The sequence below is a fragment of the Prionailurus viverrinus genome, chromosome D2, assembly GCF_022837055.1.
Source record: "Prionailurus viverrinus isolate Anna chromosome D2, UM_Priviv_1.0, whole genome shotgun sequence".
In the NCBI taxonomy this organism is placed as follows: domain Eukaryota; kingdom Metazoa; phylum Chordata; class Mammalia; order Carnivora; family Felidae; genus Prionailurus; species Prionailurus viverrinus.
The window spans coordinates 71,961,259-71,974,537 of NC_062571.1; the positions used below are offsets into that span (position 1 = coordinate 71,961,259).

Consider the following 13,279-nt stretch of genomic DNA (forward strand, 5'->3'; position numbering starts at 1 on the left):
CTGGGGGTAGGGGTCACTATTTCAACCCACGATAAATGCTCTCATATGTTAGGGTTCAAAAATAAAAACAACTGGGGGCACCTGGCGGGCTCAGTTGGTAGAACATGTAACTCTTGATATCGGGGTCATGAGTTCAAGCCTCATGCTGGGCATAGAGATGACTTGAAATATAGACCATACATATACACACACATACTTACAAGTGCTTTCATGTAAAAGAAGAATCTGTAATCACAACTCCTGGCTTCCTGGTTCTTATTTCCACTCCAGCCAGGCCCTGAAGAGAGTTATGAAATTTCTCGAAGTGACTATCTCGATAGAAAATTTAAGAGTGGAGTTCTATCCACTCTCTCCCTAGCACACAATAGGCTGAAGAAACAGTGAGCACACTGGGGGGAAAAATACGTCTTCTGGTTACAGCAACGGGATTTCTAGGTCATTTTTTCAACATTCAGAGGTTTCTTAAAGTTGTGAGTGGAGAAAGGAGAATGGATGACAGTGGATTGCTTTCCCTTTGAGCACAAGTGAGCCTGACTGCTTCCCTCCCATCTCATGCTTCGTTCAGTCTTCTTTCAGCCTCCTTAATCTCCTTGCAAATGAGGCGACATCTGAGCCGGTTCTGATGTAATCTGTTCAGAGGACTGGGATGTGGGTGACTTGGTGACTCTGTGGGAGGCCACCAGGGACTGCCTGCCTCTCTGTAAGGGCAAACTTCCAGGCCTGGTCTGACTGCTGGTTCCATGAATTAGGGTGACAATGAGTAACAAAGACCGGTGATAGATGCTCGCTTAGTCACAGACCAGCTCCGATCTTGACCTGAGACTATGCCGCCATGTGAGGCAGGGTGTTCCCAAAGCTGGTTGATCATCAGAGTCATATGGGGGACGCCTGGGTGGCTCAGTTGGTTAAGCATCTGACTTCGGCTCAGGTCATGATCCCACGGTTTGTGGGTTCAAGCCCCGTGTTGGGCTCTGGGCTGACAGCTCGGAGCCTGCTTTGGATTCTGTGTCTCTTTCTCTATGCCCCACCCCCCCCCCCCACGCTCTGTTTCTCTCTCTTACAAAAATAAATAAATAAACATTAAAAACAAATTGCACAGAAGCTTTTCAATTTGGTTTAAAGATACAGCTTCCCAGCTCCCACCCTAGAACTAGGGAATCAGAATCTCCTTGTGGACTGAAGCATGAGCTTTGCAGTTAGACCTGGGTCCAACCTTCTTGGCTCCTCCCCCAGCCCGAGAGCCTGGGCAAACCAGGCAACCTCTGATCTGTGTATCCAAGGTTAACCCTTACCCGGATTGCTGGTGGGGAATCACTGGAAATGCATGTAAAAGTGTGCATCTGGTGGCAGGCATCTGATTATGATTAAGACACGCCAGCGTTTTACTCTGAGTTGCCTGAAACACCTTGTTTTTGTGGGAAGAAGTAATTGTTCTATTGAAACAAAAATGAAAACAACAACAAAAAAAATCCCCAGGAGAATCCAGCTGATTTTTGCTCCTACCTGATGGGAAGTCACTGCCACGAATATTTCCTCGCTTTCATTAAGAAAAGTATGTTCCGAGACAATAGCGGGAGTGGAAGGACGCATACTCTTTTCTGTGCCAACATCTGTCCAGTGTAGAACAAAATGTTGTTCATGGCCAGGCTCTACTTTGCTGAGAGAGGCTGGTGTCTGTCTTTGCAAAGATGGTCCTTTTGACAAATCGTCAGAGAATCACGTGTGCCAACGTGGAGACCCCAGAGAAGGCAGGCAGCCTTCAGAGGAATGTAGCTTTTGGACTTGATGGGAGGGGTGAGAAGCCTACCCACCTGCCAGTCTCGGGTTAACCTCCGCAGATTAAGTGAAATACTCTACACAAAGTACTCAGGAGTTCTAGAGGCCTTCACCAAATGTCTGCTGCTGCCACCATCTGTCCTTTCCTCATCATCTGGACTCACGTGCACTTGAGCTAGATTCCCCAGGTCTGCGTCTGGAAGCCACCCAAGTCTTTGCCCTTCGGGATGTTCCGGGAGGTCCCGCCACTAAAACATGCTGTGGGCAAAGCAGAGACTGCCTCTGCTTTGGAGGAGAGGTTTTCCCAAGCCAACTTTTCTTTTTAGCCGAGGGGAAGGGGTGAGGTAAGAGACAGCCACAGGGGGACAGCACAAATAAATACGGAAAACCCTCTCCAGGGGCTGCCATTGTGCTTAGTACAATGGTGGGCCCCGGAGAGCATTTTTATCCAGTTGAGATGAGAATGTAAAATAAACGTAGACATATTACACCCTCCTCCAGAGGCCTGACTCATTACAGCCCACCCCTGAAGGCTGTAGAAGTGAAAAGGGAGAACGCTCTGAGTTTTTGTGAGAGTCCTGGCCTACCATGGGGGAGAAGGAAATCTAGGGTGTGGAGGTAGGTTCTCAAGCCTGGGGTTGGGATTCCCAGAAGCTTTGGGCACCGGTCCTCTGACCACCCTGGGCTTTCTCAAAAGCTGCCAGCACCAAGTCTCCACCCTTCCCAGGGCTTTCCGGCCAACAATGAGCACGTCCAACAGGGCAGGGCTGGAGGCACACCCAGGCAAGGCTGGCCTGTAGGGAGGAGACCCCCCCCTCCCTTCCAGTGATGGGCAGGAGGGGCCGAGGAGGACCGGTGGCTTTCTGGAACTGAGGAAGTATGCCCAAACACTGGAAGGACTGGCAGCTCAGCCTTTGCCGCCTTGGTTGTTTTGAAGCAAAACAGAAAGATCTTTCCGGAAACAAAGCCATCTTTCATGAAAACGAGTCTCCGCTCTTCTGCAGGTGGCGTTTCTAAGCATCCCTCAGGTAGCTGAAGAGAATTCTCCTGACCGAGGAAACACTGGGGACCAACAGCTATGAAGCCCCTCGGGAGGAACTGAGTCCTGAGCTGACATCTTTGGATGCTTCTATGTTGGGCACCTACCACCCTGGCTGGCCACGGTGCCTGTGGGGGCCCCTGAGCCTTTCTCTGCAGGACACTTGCCTACACGCTGAACTTGAAACTGGGGAGCTGGGGAGCGAGGGTGGCAGGGGAAGGTAAAGAGCAGCCTGGAATAAACCACATAATACACTTAGCTTGGGACTGGGCACATAAAGGTCTTTATTACACGGCAGCAACTTTATTAATAAAAGCTTATGTTTGGGCACTCCATCTTGCATTTATGCCAGGTCCTGCTCTCCCTGAGGCTCACAATAACCCTTGGAGGTAGCTATTATTATTCCTATTTTCTAGACGTGGAAATCGAAGCTGAGAGAAGTTAAGCAAATTGCCAGTAGTTACACAACCGATTATTGGTGGAGCTGGAACTCAAACCCAGACAGTTTGACCCCATAGCCTGCACTTAACTGCCGTGTAATCCTTTCTGTTGTTACGATGCCTTGGCACATCTTCAGAGGATCTCAATCTTAGACTATTATTGGACAAAGAGAGGGCCGTTTTTGAAGCGTATAAAAGAAGTTGTGGGCTTGCTTTCATGCTGCAGTATTCATATAAAGGCTGGGGGAGAAAAAGCCCAAAACAAAAACTAAACTTCTTGAACGACTGAACTATTTAAAGTAGTACCTAGAAACTCTCCATAGCCAATATCACCTATCGATACAATGCTTTCCCGTGCCTGAGCCTAACGAGCCCAGAACGTAGCCAGAGAGCAAGTATTCACTCCTAATGTATTGATGAGGAAACTGAGGCTCAGAGTGTATGGGGGTCTTGAAATCGAAGTGGGTGACTGCTCTTAACAAAGACCACTGATGTTTTTGAGTAATTACTACGTCCTGAGTGCTGTGCAGCGCTCGACGTGCGTTATAATGTAGCAATGATCTTCTGATGGGTACTAGTATTCGGTCCATTTTACAGATGAACAAGTTGAGGACTAGGGAGTCTAAATAATTGGCTTTAAGATACAGAGCTAGTGAGCACCTCCCAACCGTTGCTCATAACAGCACCTTGGCGGGCGGTGCTGGGGCTCACAGCCTACTGGAGGGAACTGGCTGGTCTCACAGGGAGACCCTCCTCTGTGCAACGTGCCCCGGGGGATTTAGAATGTGGGAGACGCAGTCCTTGCCTTCGGGAGGTCATGAAGATGGAAGCAAACAGTGTGGGATTTGAAGACAGGCCTCAGGAATCCCAGTTTTGCTCCTTACTGGCTGGTGATCAAGGTTTCATTAGCCACTGACTGAGTTTGCTCTCCTCACCTGTAGGGTAGAGCCACAGTGATCTGTCTTATAGGCCCGACATGAGAAATTCGGTTAACTTAAACCCTGGCACTCAATAGAGGCCTCATTTCAGTTGACCTGAAGAGCGGAGACACATGCGAAGCTCATAGTACTAGGCAGCGTTTGAACAGCGTCACACATGATGTTCAACCATAGGCCTGCAAAGAATTTTCTGGGGCAGGTTGGGCTGGGCCCATCAAGGAGGTTCTTAGGGTGTGAACTCAGGCTTGTCTTTGATTCAGGGCAAACGGAGCCTCTGGGAAATTCCCACGGGCAACTCCAAGGAGCTATGGATGACTGATCTCAAATAGTTAATGTTGCCATTACCTCTCGTTCCTGGGGCCAGATCCTCCTGCTCTCTACCTCCTTGAAGAATTGGACGTTGTACAGGAGGAAAGCCATTGTCAAGGCTGCAGAGGAAGGAGAGAGCATGGTGTGTTCAGGGAACCTGCAGAGGTTTGGGAGAGCCGGAGGGCAAGATTCGAAGGCGGGGCATCGTGGGAGGAAAAGCTGAGCAGTGGGCGGGGCAAGTGCCATTACGAGAGGCCCTGGACTCCCGGCATAGGCTGTGAACTTGGCTGTCAGCGTGTGAGGGCTAACCGCTGACGCGACACAGGGAGTCAGTCTTCAATGCAATGGTGATCACAGCGGCAAAAGCCACAGAGAGCTCAAGATAAGGGCTGCAGGTAAACGCTGGCTGTGGTAATCAGCCCAGAGAGGTGATGCTGGTGCAGGTGGAAACAGAAGCGACCAGAACACAGACCTCAAGCTGGACCTCCTGACCTGTTTTCTACACTAGTACACTCAAGGTACCAACTGTCTGGAGCACAGTCTCGGTTTCCAGCTTGGTGATGAGGGTCCGCGTGAATGCTAGGGTGACTGGCCCCTGCACAGGTGTTACCGGTGGCACGTTTGTGTCCCCTCCCCCCCCCCCCCCCCCCCCCCCCCGTGGCTCTCCACGAATTTATACACTGAAATCCTAATCCCCGATGGCATGGCCTCAGGAGGCGGGGCCTTGGGTAATTAGATCACGAGCACAGAGCCCTCATGATAGGATTAGCATTCTTATTATTTTTTTAAATGTTTTTATTTTTGAGAGAGAGAGAGAGAGACAGAGCACAAGTGGGGGAGGGGCAGAGAGAGAGACGCAGAATCCAAAGCAAGCTCCAGGCTCTGAGCTGTCAGCACAGAGCCCTACTCGGGGCTCAAACTCGTGAACTTCGAGATCATGACCCAAGCTGAAGTCGACGCTCAACTGACCGAGCCACCCAGGTGTCCTGGATTGGCACCCTTATAAGAAGGGACATGAGAGCTTGCTTCCTCTCTCCCTGCCATGTGGGGACACAACCAGAGATGGCTATCTACAGACCTAAGCAGATTCTCACCAGACACCAGATCTGCCTGGATCTTGGACTTCCCAGCCTCCAGAACTGTACGAAATGAATGTTTGCTGTTCCAGCCACCCAGTCTATGGAACTCTGTTAATAGCAGCCTGAGTTCACTACGACAACCGGCTTGACAGACCCACAGTAGAATGGCTCTGGTCAGAATAGGGCATCTCGAGTCTACATACACCCTTGTATTTTCCAGCGAGCCCAAAATTGTGGCAGTGAAAACAAGTAAATCAAAATCTAGAAGACTTTCTTCACTTAAAGTCGGTGCTTTGAAAGATGGGTTTCTACCAATGCACTGCAGTTTCTTAGTAAATGGTGAACCACTCACGCTAGTTCAGAAGCTCTTGTCCTCAAGGTTCATCAATCCCCCTTCTTGTCCAGATGATGAGACTGTCACTGTTCTGTGTCACAAAACCAAATACCAGGTAGACCAGCACAGCCCCAAAGCTCTTTTCAATATTTTTCCTTTAGTCAACTTGGCCAATCCGGTCTGGATTCCTGGACTGTCCTGGAACACACCATTGCTATTTGTTGCATTCCCCCCCACCCCCCACCCCCCAACGGCCTTCCTATGTGACAAAAATGCATTCCTAAAGCTTTGGTATTCTGATTTTGTTCTGGTCATAAGTCAGGCTGGTACTTGTTCAAATGGGACAGACCTTTCAAGGGAGCAGGGGAGCAAGAAAGGCAACACGGCGTGGAGGCATTTATGAACAGAATAAAGCACACACTTTATTCACTGAGTGGCGAGTGCACAACAGTGACACAGAGTATGGGGCAGGGAAGCGGCAAGTGCTGCTTGCGACAGGAGCGTGGGGCAGGTCGGGGCCATAAAGCACAGCGACGTGGGGCCAGCTGGCCGCCCCTGCCTCTGCATACTAGTATGTGGTATTCGGGGCACAGACGGACACCCACTCACTTTCACGGGGGACACGACACATCTTTCCAACAGCAGCTCTTCCAAATATTCACTTTCATATTTCTGAAAGGGAGGGAAGAACTGGACGTCTTTTGACACTTGCAAAAAAAAAAAAAACTCCATTAAACCAAACTCAAAAGGAAAGGATGGTAAGAGGTTTGTCGGCCACTCACAGAAACCACACGCATTTGTTACCGGACGGGTCTGTACACGGAACCCAAGAGGAACATCGATATCGTGGACAACCGTTTTCTCTTCCACAGGATAAAGAAACATGGGCATAGACCATCATCAAGTGGCTCACCGCCTTTCTGGATGTTGGCGTAAATAGTATTGTCTCCTGCTACCTTTGGTGAATAGGTTCCAAAAGTGACTCACGGGATCTTCACTCTTGAGAAAGACACTTTGGGGAAGAATTTTATTTAATAACAATTGCCAGTCGATTACATCAAGCGTCAGAAAATGTTGGATTCGATTTTGTTGTGTCTGCATACATTGTTTCGAAAGTTTCTTTCAGCTTAAACGGACCACCTCCCCCTTTCTGAGTTTGCCATAAGTTACATTTGCCCAAATGAAAACACAAAAATCCACATGCAAAGCATATCCATCGCCATCTCCTCATTGCTTCCTGGGCAACAAATGGAAAGCGATTTTTTTTTTTTTTTAAAGGCCAGAGTCAACGTTTCGCTTTCTTTCATTACGACACAGTCGGGTAGTTTCCTTAATGTACATTACACTCTAAGGTGGCGTCAACTGTAAATCTCAAGCCTGAAATCATCTTTTTTTAAGAGAACATTCTTCAAAAGGGAGTACTAATGAGTGAGTTGTAGGGGCTTACTCACAAACACTTGGTTTATCAAAAGAAAACAATTTCAAAGATCAAGAAGGTCAAGGCTGGCCGAGGAAGTGTAGACTGAACAGTGACCAGGAATGCAGAAGACGTGATCTAAAAATCGAGCTTGCCTCAGAGGACACAGAAGGGGGGACGACACGGAGTTCCTTTCCTTCCACCATCTTTCCTGACAGTCAGAGAGAGGGCTCACCTGCCCCTTCGACGCGCAGGACGCTAACACCAAGCTTTTTGAAAGAATTTTTAGAAAGACCTACCTAGTCAAAAGTAGTGAGTTTGAATTTTTTTTTTTTTAACTTGCAAAAGCGTATATATTTGATATAATCATCTGAGAAGCAATTCTTTAGAAAAAGGTGTTTGCTTTCAAGTGTAAAGAAATTAGGTGAAAGTTTTATAAACATTTCCAGCAAGACTTCTCTAGGTAGAGTTGACGGGCACAGCCAGACTGAGAACGTGAGCTGCACGGGGAGTGCGGGCCACAGTGCCCATGAACTCTGGCTCTTCTGCGTGAGGTTGCACAGAACAGGCAGTTTACTGCTAGTTATTGAACGAGTCACATGAAGAACATTTCCTAACTAACCCAAACCAAAATGTGGGTGCACAGTGGGCTGTACAAGTTCCCAAATGATCTTCACGTCTCCTTTTACACCACACAGGAAGACTAAATGGTATCCTGGCTCTCCTGGGAGAAACCGGAAAGGAAGCCCTGACTTTCATGTTGCCAGAGGCCTCTTTTGCTTCATGCAATCGGTGTGTGCTTAAGGAATTGCAAGTAGGCCCAACCCTCAAAAATGGAGCCCTTGGGGGACGTGCCAGGAAAGTTTGCCAGCTGTGGGAGTCCTTCCCTAGAGGGAACAATCTCTGTTCCTTTGGCTGCGTTAACAAGTGGAATTTTTATGTGCGGTGCAGAGTGGGGTTCAAGCAGAGAACGCGGATTGTCCTGCACGGTGGCCTGGACGTGCCGAGGACAAGCATGCTGAGCCCGGTTTTTAAAAAAAACAGAGAGGCCATTGTAGCCTATAGAATAGATTTGGCAGTTAGGAGAACCAGGTTGCCCCACGGCCCATCCCTCCAGCTGGAGTCTTCTGCCGGGAGTGGAGTCGGGGAACCCGCTCCACGATATGGTTGTCTACAACCCCTCCCCAGAGCACAGCGCTGCTCTGCCCGCAGACGGGAGGCTACTGACGTTTTCTGGTAATGCATTTTTGTATGGTGCAGTTTAAATGAGCTCGTACGCTCAATACGGAAAGAAGCTTCCCACCCCCTATCCCCAAGTTGGATGCAGAATTGAATTCAGAAGATACAACAGAAGTAGAGTTTCATTGGTGGGAGGTTTTGGTTCGGATCTTTTAACTACCACTGCGATTTTTCTCCCACTGACATTTGATCTATGTGCACATGGGTCATAATTCATTAACCAATGAAAACATGGAGGGCCCTTTCTTATCCCCGTAATGAAAAACTTCTCTCCACCAGCCTAGCACGGGCACCCATTTGGCCGTGCTTGTGACTGATTACTGGGAATACCCTCTGGTCTCCACTCCTCCCACTGGGCCAGGGCAAAGCAAGGACTAGGATACGCGGGCCTGAGGCGGCAGGTGCAGGAGAGGTCGGAGGGAAGTCGGGGCGGCAGAAATACTGAACGAGGCAAGAGGCACTAAACTGCGAGCTGCGGTCCGGAGGCTTCAGACCCAGGAGGAGCCGGTCTTCTTTCGTCCACTCCATCAGAGCCACTTGCAAAACGCGTTAGTAGGTCCAATGCGCACACACACACACACACACACACACACACACACTCCTATTTGTGAGAACAGTCCTCAAACATTCAGTGTCTAGCACTGAAAGGGCAGGCGGCTTTCGATCCCCTTGGGGAGGGTGCAGGACAGTGCTACTGAGCAGGCCCAGAGCTCAGCACAGCACCCGGGTGATGGAGTGCGTCACAAGTTAGAGGTTCGCAGTACAGGCCCTGGAACAAGTTTCCTTGCTTTTTACCACTGGAGTCAGTTACCAACTAGTTCAAATACTTGGTGCCAGCAGGAAGAACTTCTGAGCCTTTATTATCGGAGGCATAGGAAGAGAATTCGCATGATTTCTCCTTTGGCTTTAAAACAGAGTTTCAATTCCTAGGCAGAGCCCCCAGTGCACATGAATAAATGTGAAAGCCTCCCGTGTGTGGAGCTGGAGAGACCCTCCCTCATCCGACTCACAGGTCATTTGAGCCACGGCCGGAAGCTGCCGGGAACCGTGATGCGGTCTTACACACGCGTTTTGGTGAAATCCCAGGCCCCGCTTTAAATCTCGTGTTGCCAAATTGGTGAACTCTGGTGCGATGCTCCGAGCTCCACACACAGCCCGATCGGAGGTCTGTTTCCTCCTCGGCGTGCTGCTGACCTGAGCTCCATCAATCACGGAGGATGCTGGCTTCTGACACCAACACCCTTCCAAGAAGGATGCCTTGTTGGGTGGGGTGTAGCCTCACTCTCGCCCTTGAGCGGTCTTACACGCACGTTTTGGTGAAATCCCAGGCCCCGCTTTAAATCTCGTGTTGCCAAATTGGTGAACTCTGGTGCGATGCTCCGAGCTCCACACACAGCCCGATCGGAGGTCTGTTTCCTCCTCAGCGTGCTGCTGACCTGAGCTCCATCAATCACGGAGGATGCTGGCTTCTGACACCAACACCCTTCCAAGAAGGATGCCTTGTTGGGTGCGGTGTAGCCTCACTCTCGCCCTTTGAGTCAGGCGCACGTGTGCAAATGTTCCTTGGAAAAGCTGCCGCCCGGCCGGACAAACGTTCAAGCAGAAATGAGATGTAATCCCCAAACTACCCTGGGTGCGTCCACGTACGTGCGCGCGCGCGCACACACACACACACACACACACACACACCATGAAGTCAACAGAGCTAGGCAAAGAAGGAAAGCTGAAAAGGCCAAATTAAATCAGTCTGAAGCAATGTACCCTGGAGTTGCAGAGATTGCAGAGAGAAAAGCGTGCCCTTTCCTTAGCCGACTACTGAAAAGACCTCAAAAACCCCCCCAAAACGCCGGTGGGCTTGATCGGATTCAGAGGATGCTGGGTGGAAGAAGGACTAGCGTGGGCGGGACACATTTCTTTGTGTTTTTTTGTTTTTTTGTTTTTTTTCTTTTTGCCAAGAGTGCCGCGGCCCCCCTGGGCAAAAGTCATCCAACAGCACACAACCGGAGAGAACCTCTCCCTTTCCTTTCTGGGCGGTGGGGCCGGGGGACAGCTGCTGTCCGTGGTGGGGAGGCTGAATGAAGCACACAGTCTGAAGCAGGAAAAGAATGAAGGGAGATATTCCTTTCGTGCCATTTCCCTCTCTTTCTCTTAAAAAAAAAATTTTTTTTTTTTGTTTTTAAATAATAGCTAAGTAATTTGCCAACCAGGTCCTAGCAAACAGTAGAGAAAAAGGAGCGTGTTAAAAGTGACTCTGGCTGCTATTCAGCCCCCTCAGAGCAGAGCTTGCCCGGTGGCCCGACGCTGATCTCCATCCTGCTGGGGGGCGCAGGTCGGGCTTCGCGAGGCCAGTGAGGACACGGGTGCGCAAAGTGGTGTGCCCGCATGGATATGTCCCTCAGGCTCTTCCTTCTTAGCCACAGTGCTACATAATAAATATATTCCTACCTCGGAATTACTACAGCTGCCTTTTCTCCATGCGGCGTCCTAAGGGCACTTGCTGGCTCTTACCCATACGGTCAGCACTATTGTGAGACAACAGTTATAGGAACTATTGCGTACATAAGGTGATGGAAAAAGGTCACGAGTGTGGGGAACACAGAAATTTCTATCCTGTTGCTTCTTGGCAAGTGTTGCCGGTGGTGGGTCCGAAGTGTGGCTCGTGGGCGTTTTCACCAGGTTTCCCCTTTCGTCGTTGCTGAGGGACAGTAGCTTGAAAGTTCTCCAATCAAGTTTGGGCCTTAACACAACATCTTATGTGTCACCGCCACGTTAGTCCTTTTTCTACCTGCTGTCTACGCGGGGCGGGGGCGGGCAGGGGGTGGGGGAGGCCTAGAAGAGTCTCGCTTTCTTCTTCATGTCGTTGCGTCTCCAAAGAGGTAACTTGTCAAATTCCTGTATGGACATTCCAAAGATTTCCCGAAACACTTCTGGGGCTAAGTGGCGCTGAGAAGGGAGAAAAGATCAGTGGTTAAGTTCCGGTGGCCACCCGAATGGCCTTGAGCCTTGAGAGTTGCTCTCAAGTCTACAGGGGATCATTGTGAAGAGCAAGACAGAATGATGGCAGAGGAGCTTACTTCTTGAGCTTGTTAGCAGGCCCTGGCCTCACTGGATCCTGACCTGGTTGGCCCAGGGGAGGCACCCTCGCCAGGAGACAAAAGAGCTCATAGAGTATTGATGGTTATTGAATATACTTAATGGTGATGGGACATAGGAAGGTGACCCATCACCCCAGAGGCAACTCCATTTCAGGTCGCTGGGATGTTGAGGAGATGCAGGGAACATGGACCATAGTAATAAGAAAGCCAGAGAGAGACTTCCAGAATGGTCTCCGGGGAGCCCAGGGGCTCCCTCCTGGCTCAGCGGCAGGAGTTTTGGTGGATGCCTGGTCTGTGAGGAGGACAGACTCCATCTGTTGTCTCTCCTAAAAAGTTCCCTCAGGATAGTAGAGCCTTTATTCTCTGTGCCAGACTGACTTCACATACACAGGTACTGCCTTTTGTCAGGGAGAAGTAATGATGCTTTTTAAGACTGGCAGCCAGAGTTTTTCTTAATTAAAATCACTCAGATGGAAAAGTATAAAGATCAGCATTCCATGTCGGAGGAGGTCTCGGGTGTGTGCACCCAGAGAACCCTTCAACAAGGCATGTGGGAACAGCCAAGAGAGACACTCTTCGTCCAGCACTCCCTTCCCTCTCGCGACGAGCTGGGCCCAGGCTCAGGGAAAGGTCAGGCTCTGGGGTATCTGAAGAAGGATGCATTCCACTCTACAACCCCGGCCATCAGGATGACGACATCGTTTCCACAGAAAATGACTAAAATCATACTGTGCCTCCTGGGTCATCTTTGGGGTTTCACCACACATTTAGGCTGATCTCTTAAGTGTATATTTGGGTTTTCATCCCAAGTTATCGTAGTTCTACCTAACATACGAGGTTGATTCTTTTCTTTTCTTTCTTTTTTTTTTTTGCCTGGGGAAAGTTGGGGGAAGTGCACAGGTATCTGCAGTTGGGACTAGTTATTTATGTATTTAGTTAGTTAGTTAGTTAGTTAGTTTACCTCCAGCCTGGTTCTGTCCACGTCTCTTAGGATTTTGTTGCGCCCTCTGTTGGTCACCATCAGCATTTCATATGGAAATATCTGAGAAGCAAAGAAAAATACCTCTTCTAGAACACCGTTGTCCATTTTATGAACAAGCAGAATCTACCTAAAATCTAGCACTCCCAAGATAGAGCTTCTAAGACATTGTAATTATAGAATCTGAATGATGGGTGTTCCTCAAATATCCAATGGACAGGGACCAGTTCTCATACATTCTCAACTCACCATGTCTCATGTGACCCTGCGCCTTTGGAGGGCTTTGTAGAGTGAAAGAATACAAACCTATTATGTCTTGGGGGTAAAGGTAAAAATTAGAAGTGAAATGACAGGAATGTGGTTTATATGACAGGGTACCCTTGCAGGGTTCAATGGTCTTGTTCCATGACCGGCTCATGATTCCATGCAGCCAGGCAGGCCCAGAAGCCCTCTGGTGGAGGACACTGAAATAAGTCCCAGTTATGGTCACCAGGGAGCACAGCCTTGGACACCTCTGGAGTTTCAGGATGGTCTGGAGCTAGGGTAACCAATCATCCCAGTTTGCTCGGCACGGAGGAGGTTCCTGGAATGCCAGACTTTCAGACTCAGGCTGGGAGCATCCTGGGCAAGCGGG

General features: G+C 49.5%; 1 protein-coding gene across 16 annotated transcripts in view; it reads right to left on the reverse strand.

The window, feature by feature from the left end:
* Positions 1–6,311: 6,311 nt before the first annotated feature.
* Positions 6,312–13,279, reverse strand: part of ABLIM1 (actin binding LIM protein 1) — a 299,642-nt gene continuing 292,674 nt past the window's right edge. For all 16 annotated transcript variants that reach the window (XM_047826492.1, XM_047826487.1, XM_047826500.1 and 13 more), the window contains 2 exons: positions 12,628–12,708; positions 6,312–11,514 (listed from right to left, as the gene is read on the reverse strand). In XM_047826492.1, coding sequence (XP_047682448.1) covers positions 11,401–11,514; positions 12,628–12,708 — 195 coding nt within the window. In that variant the 3' untranslated portion in view covers positions 6,312–11,400. The remainder of the gene's footprint in view (positions 11,515–12,627; positions 12,709–13,279) is intronic.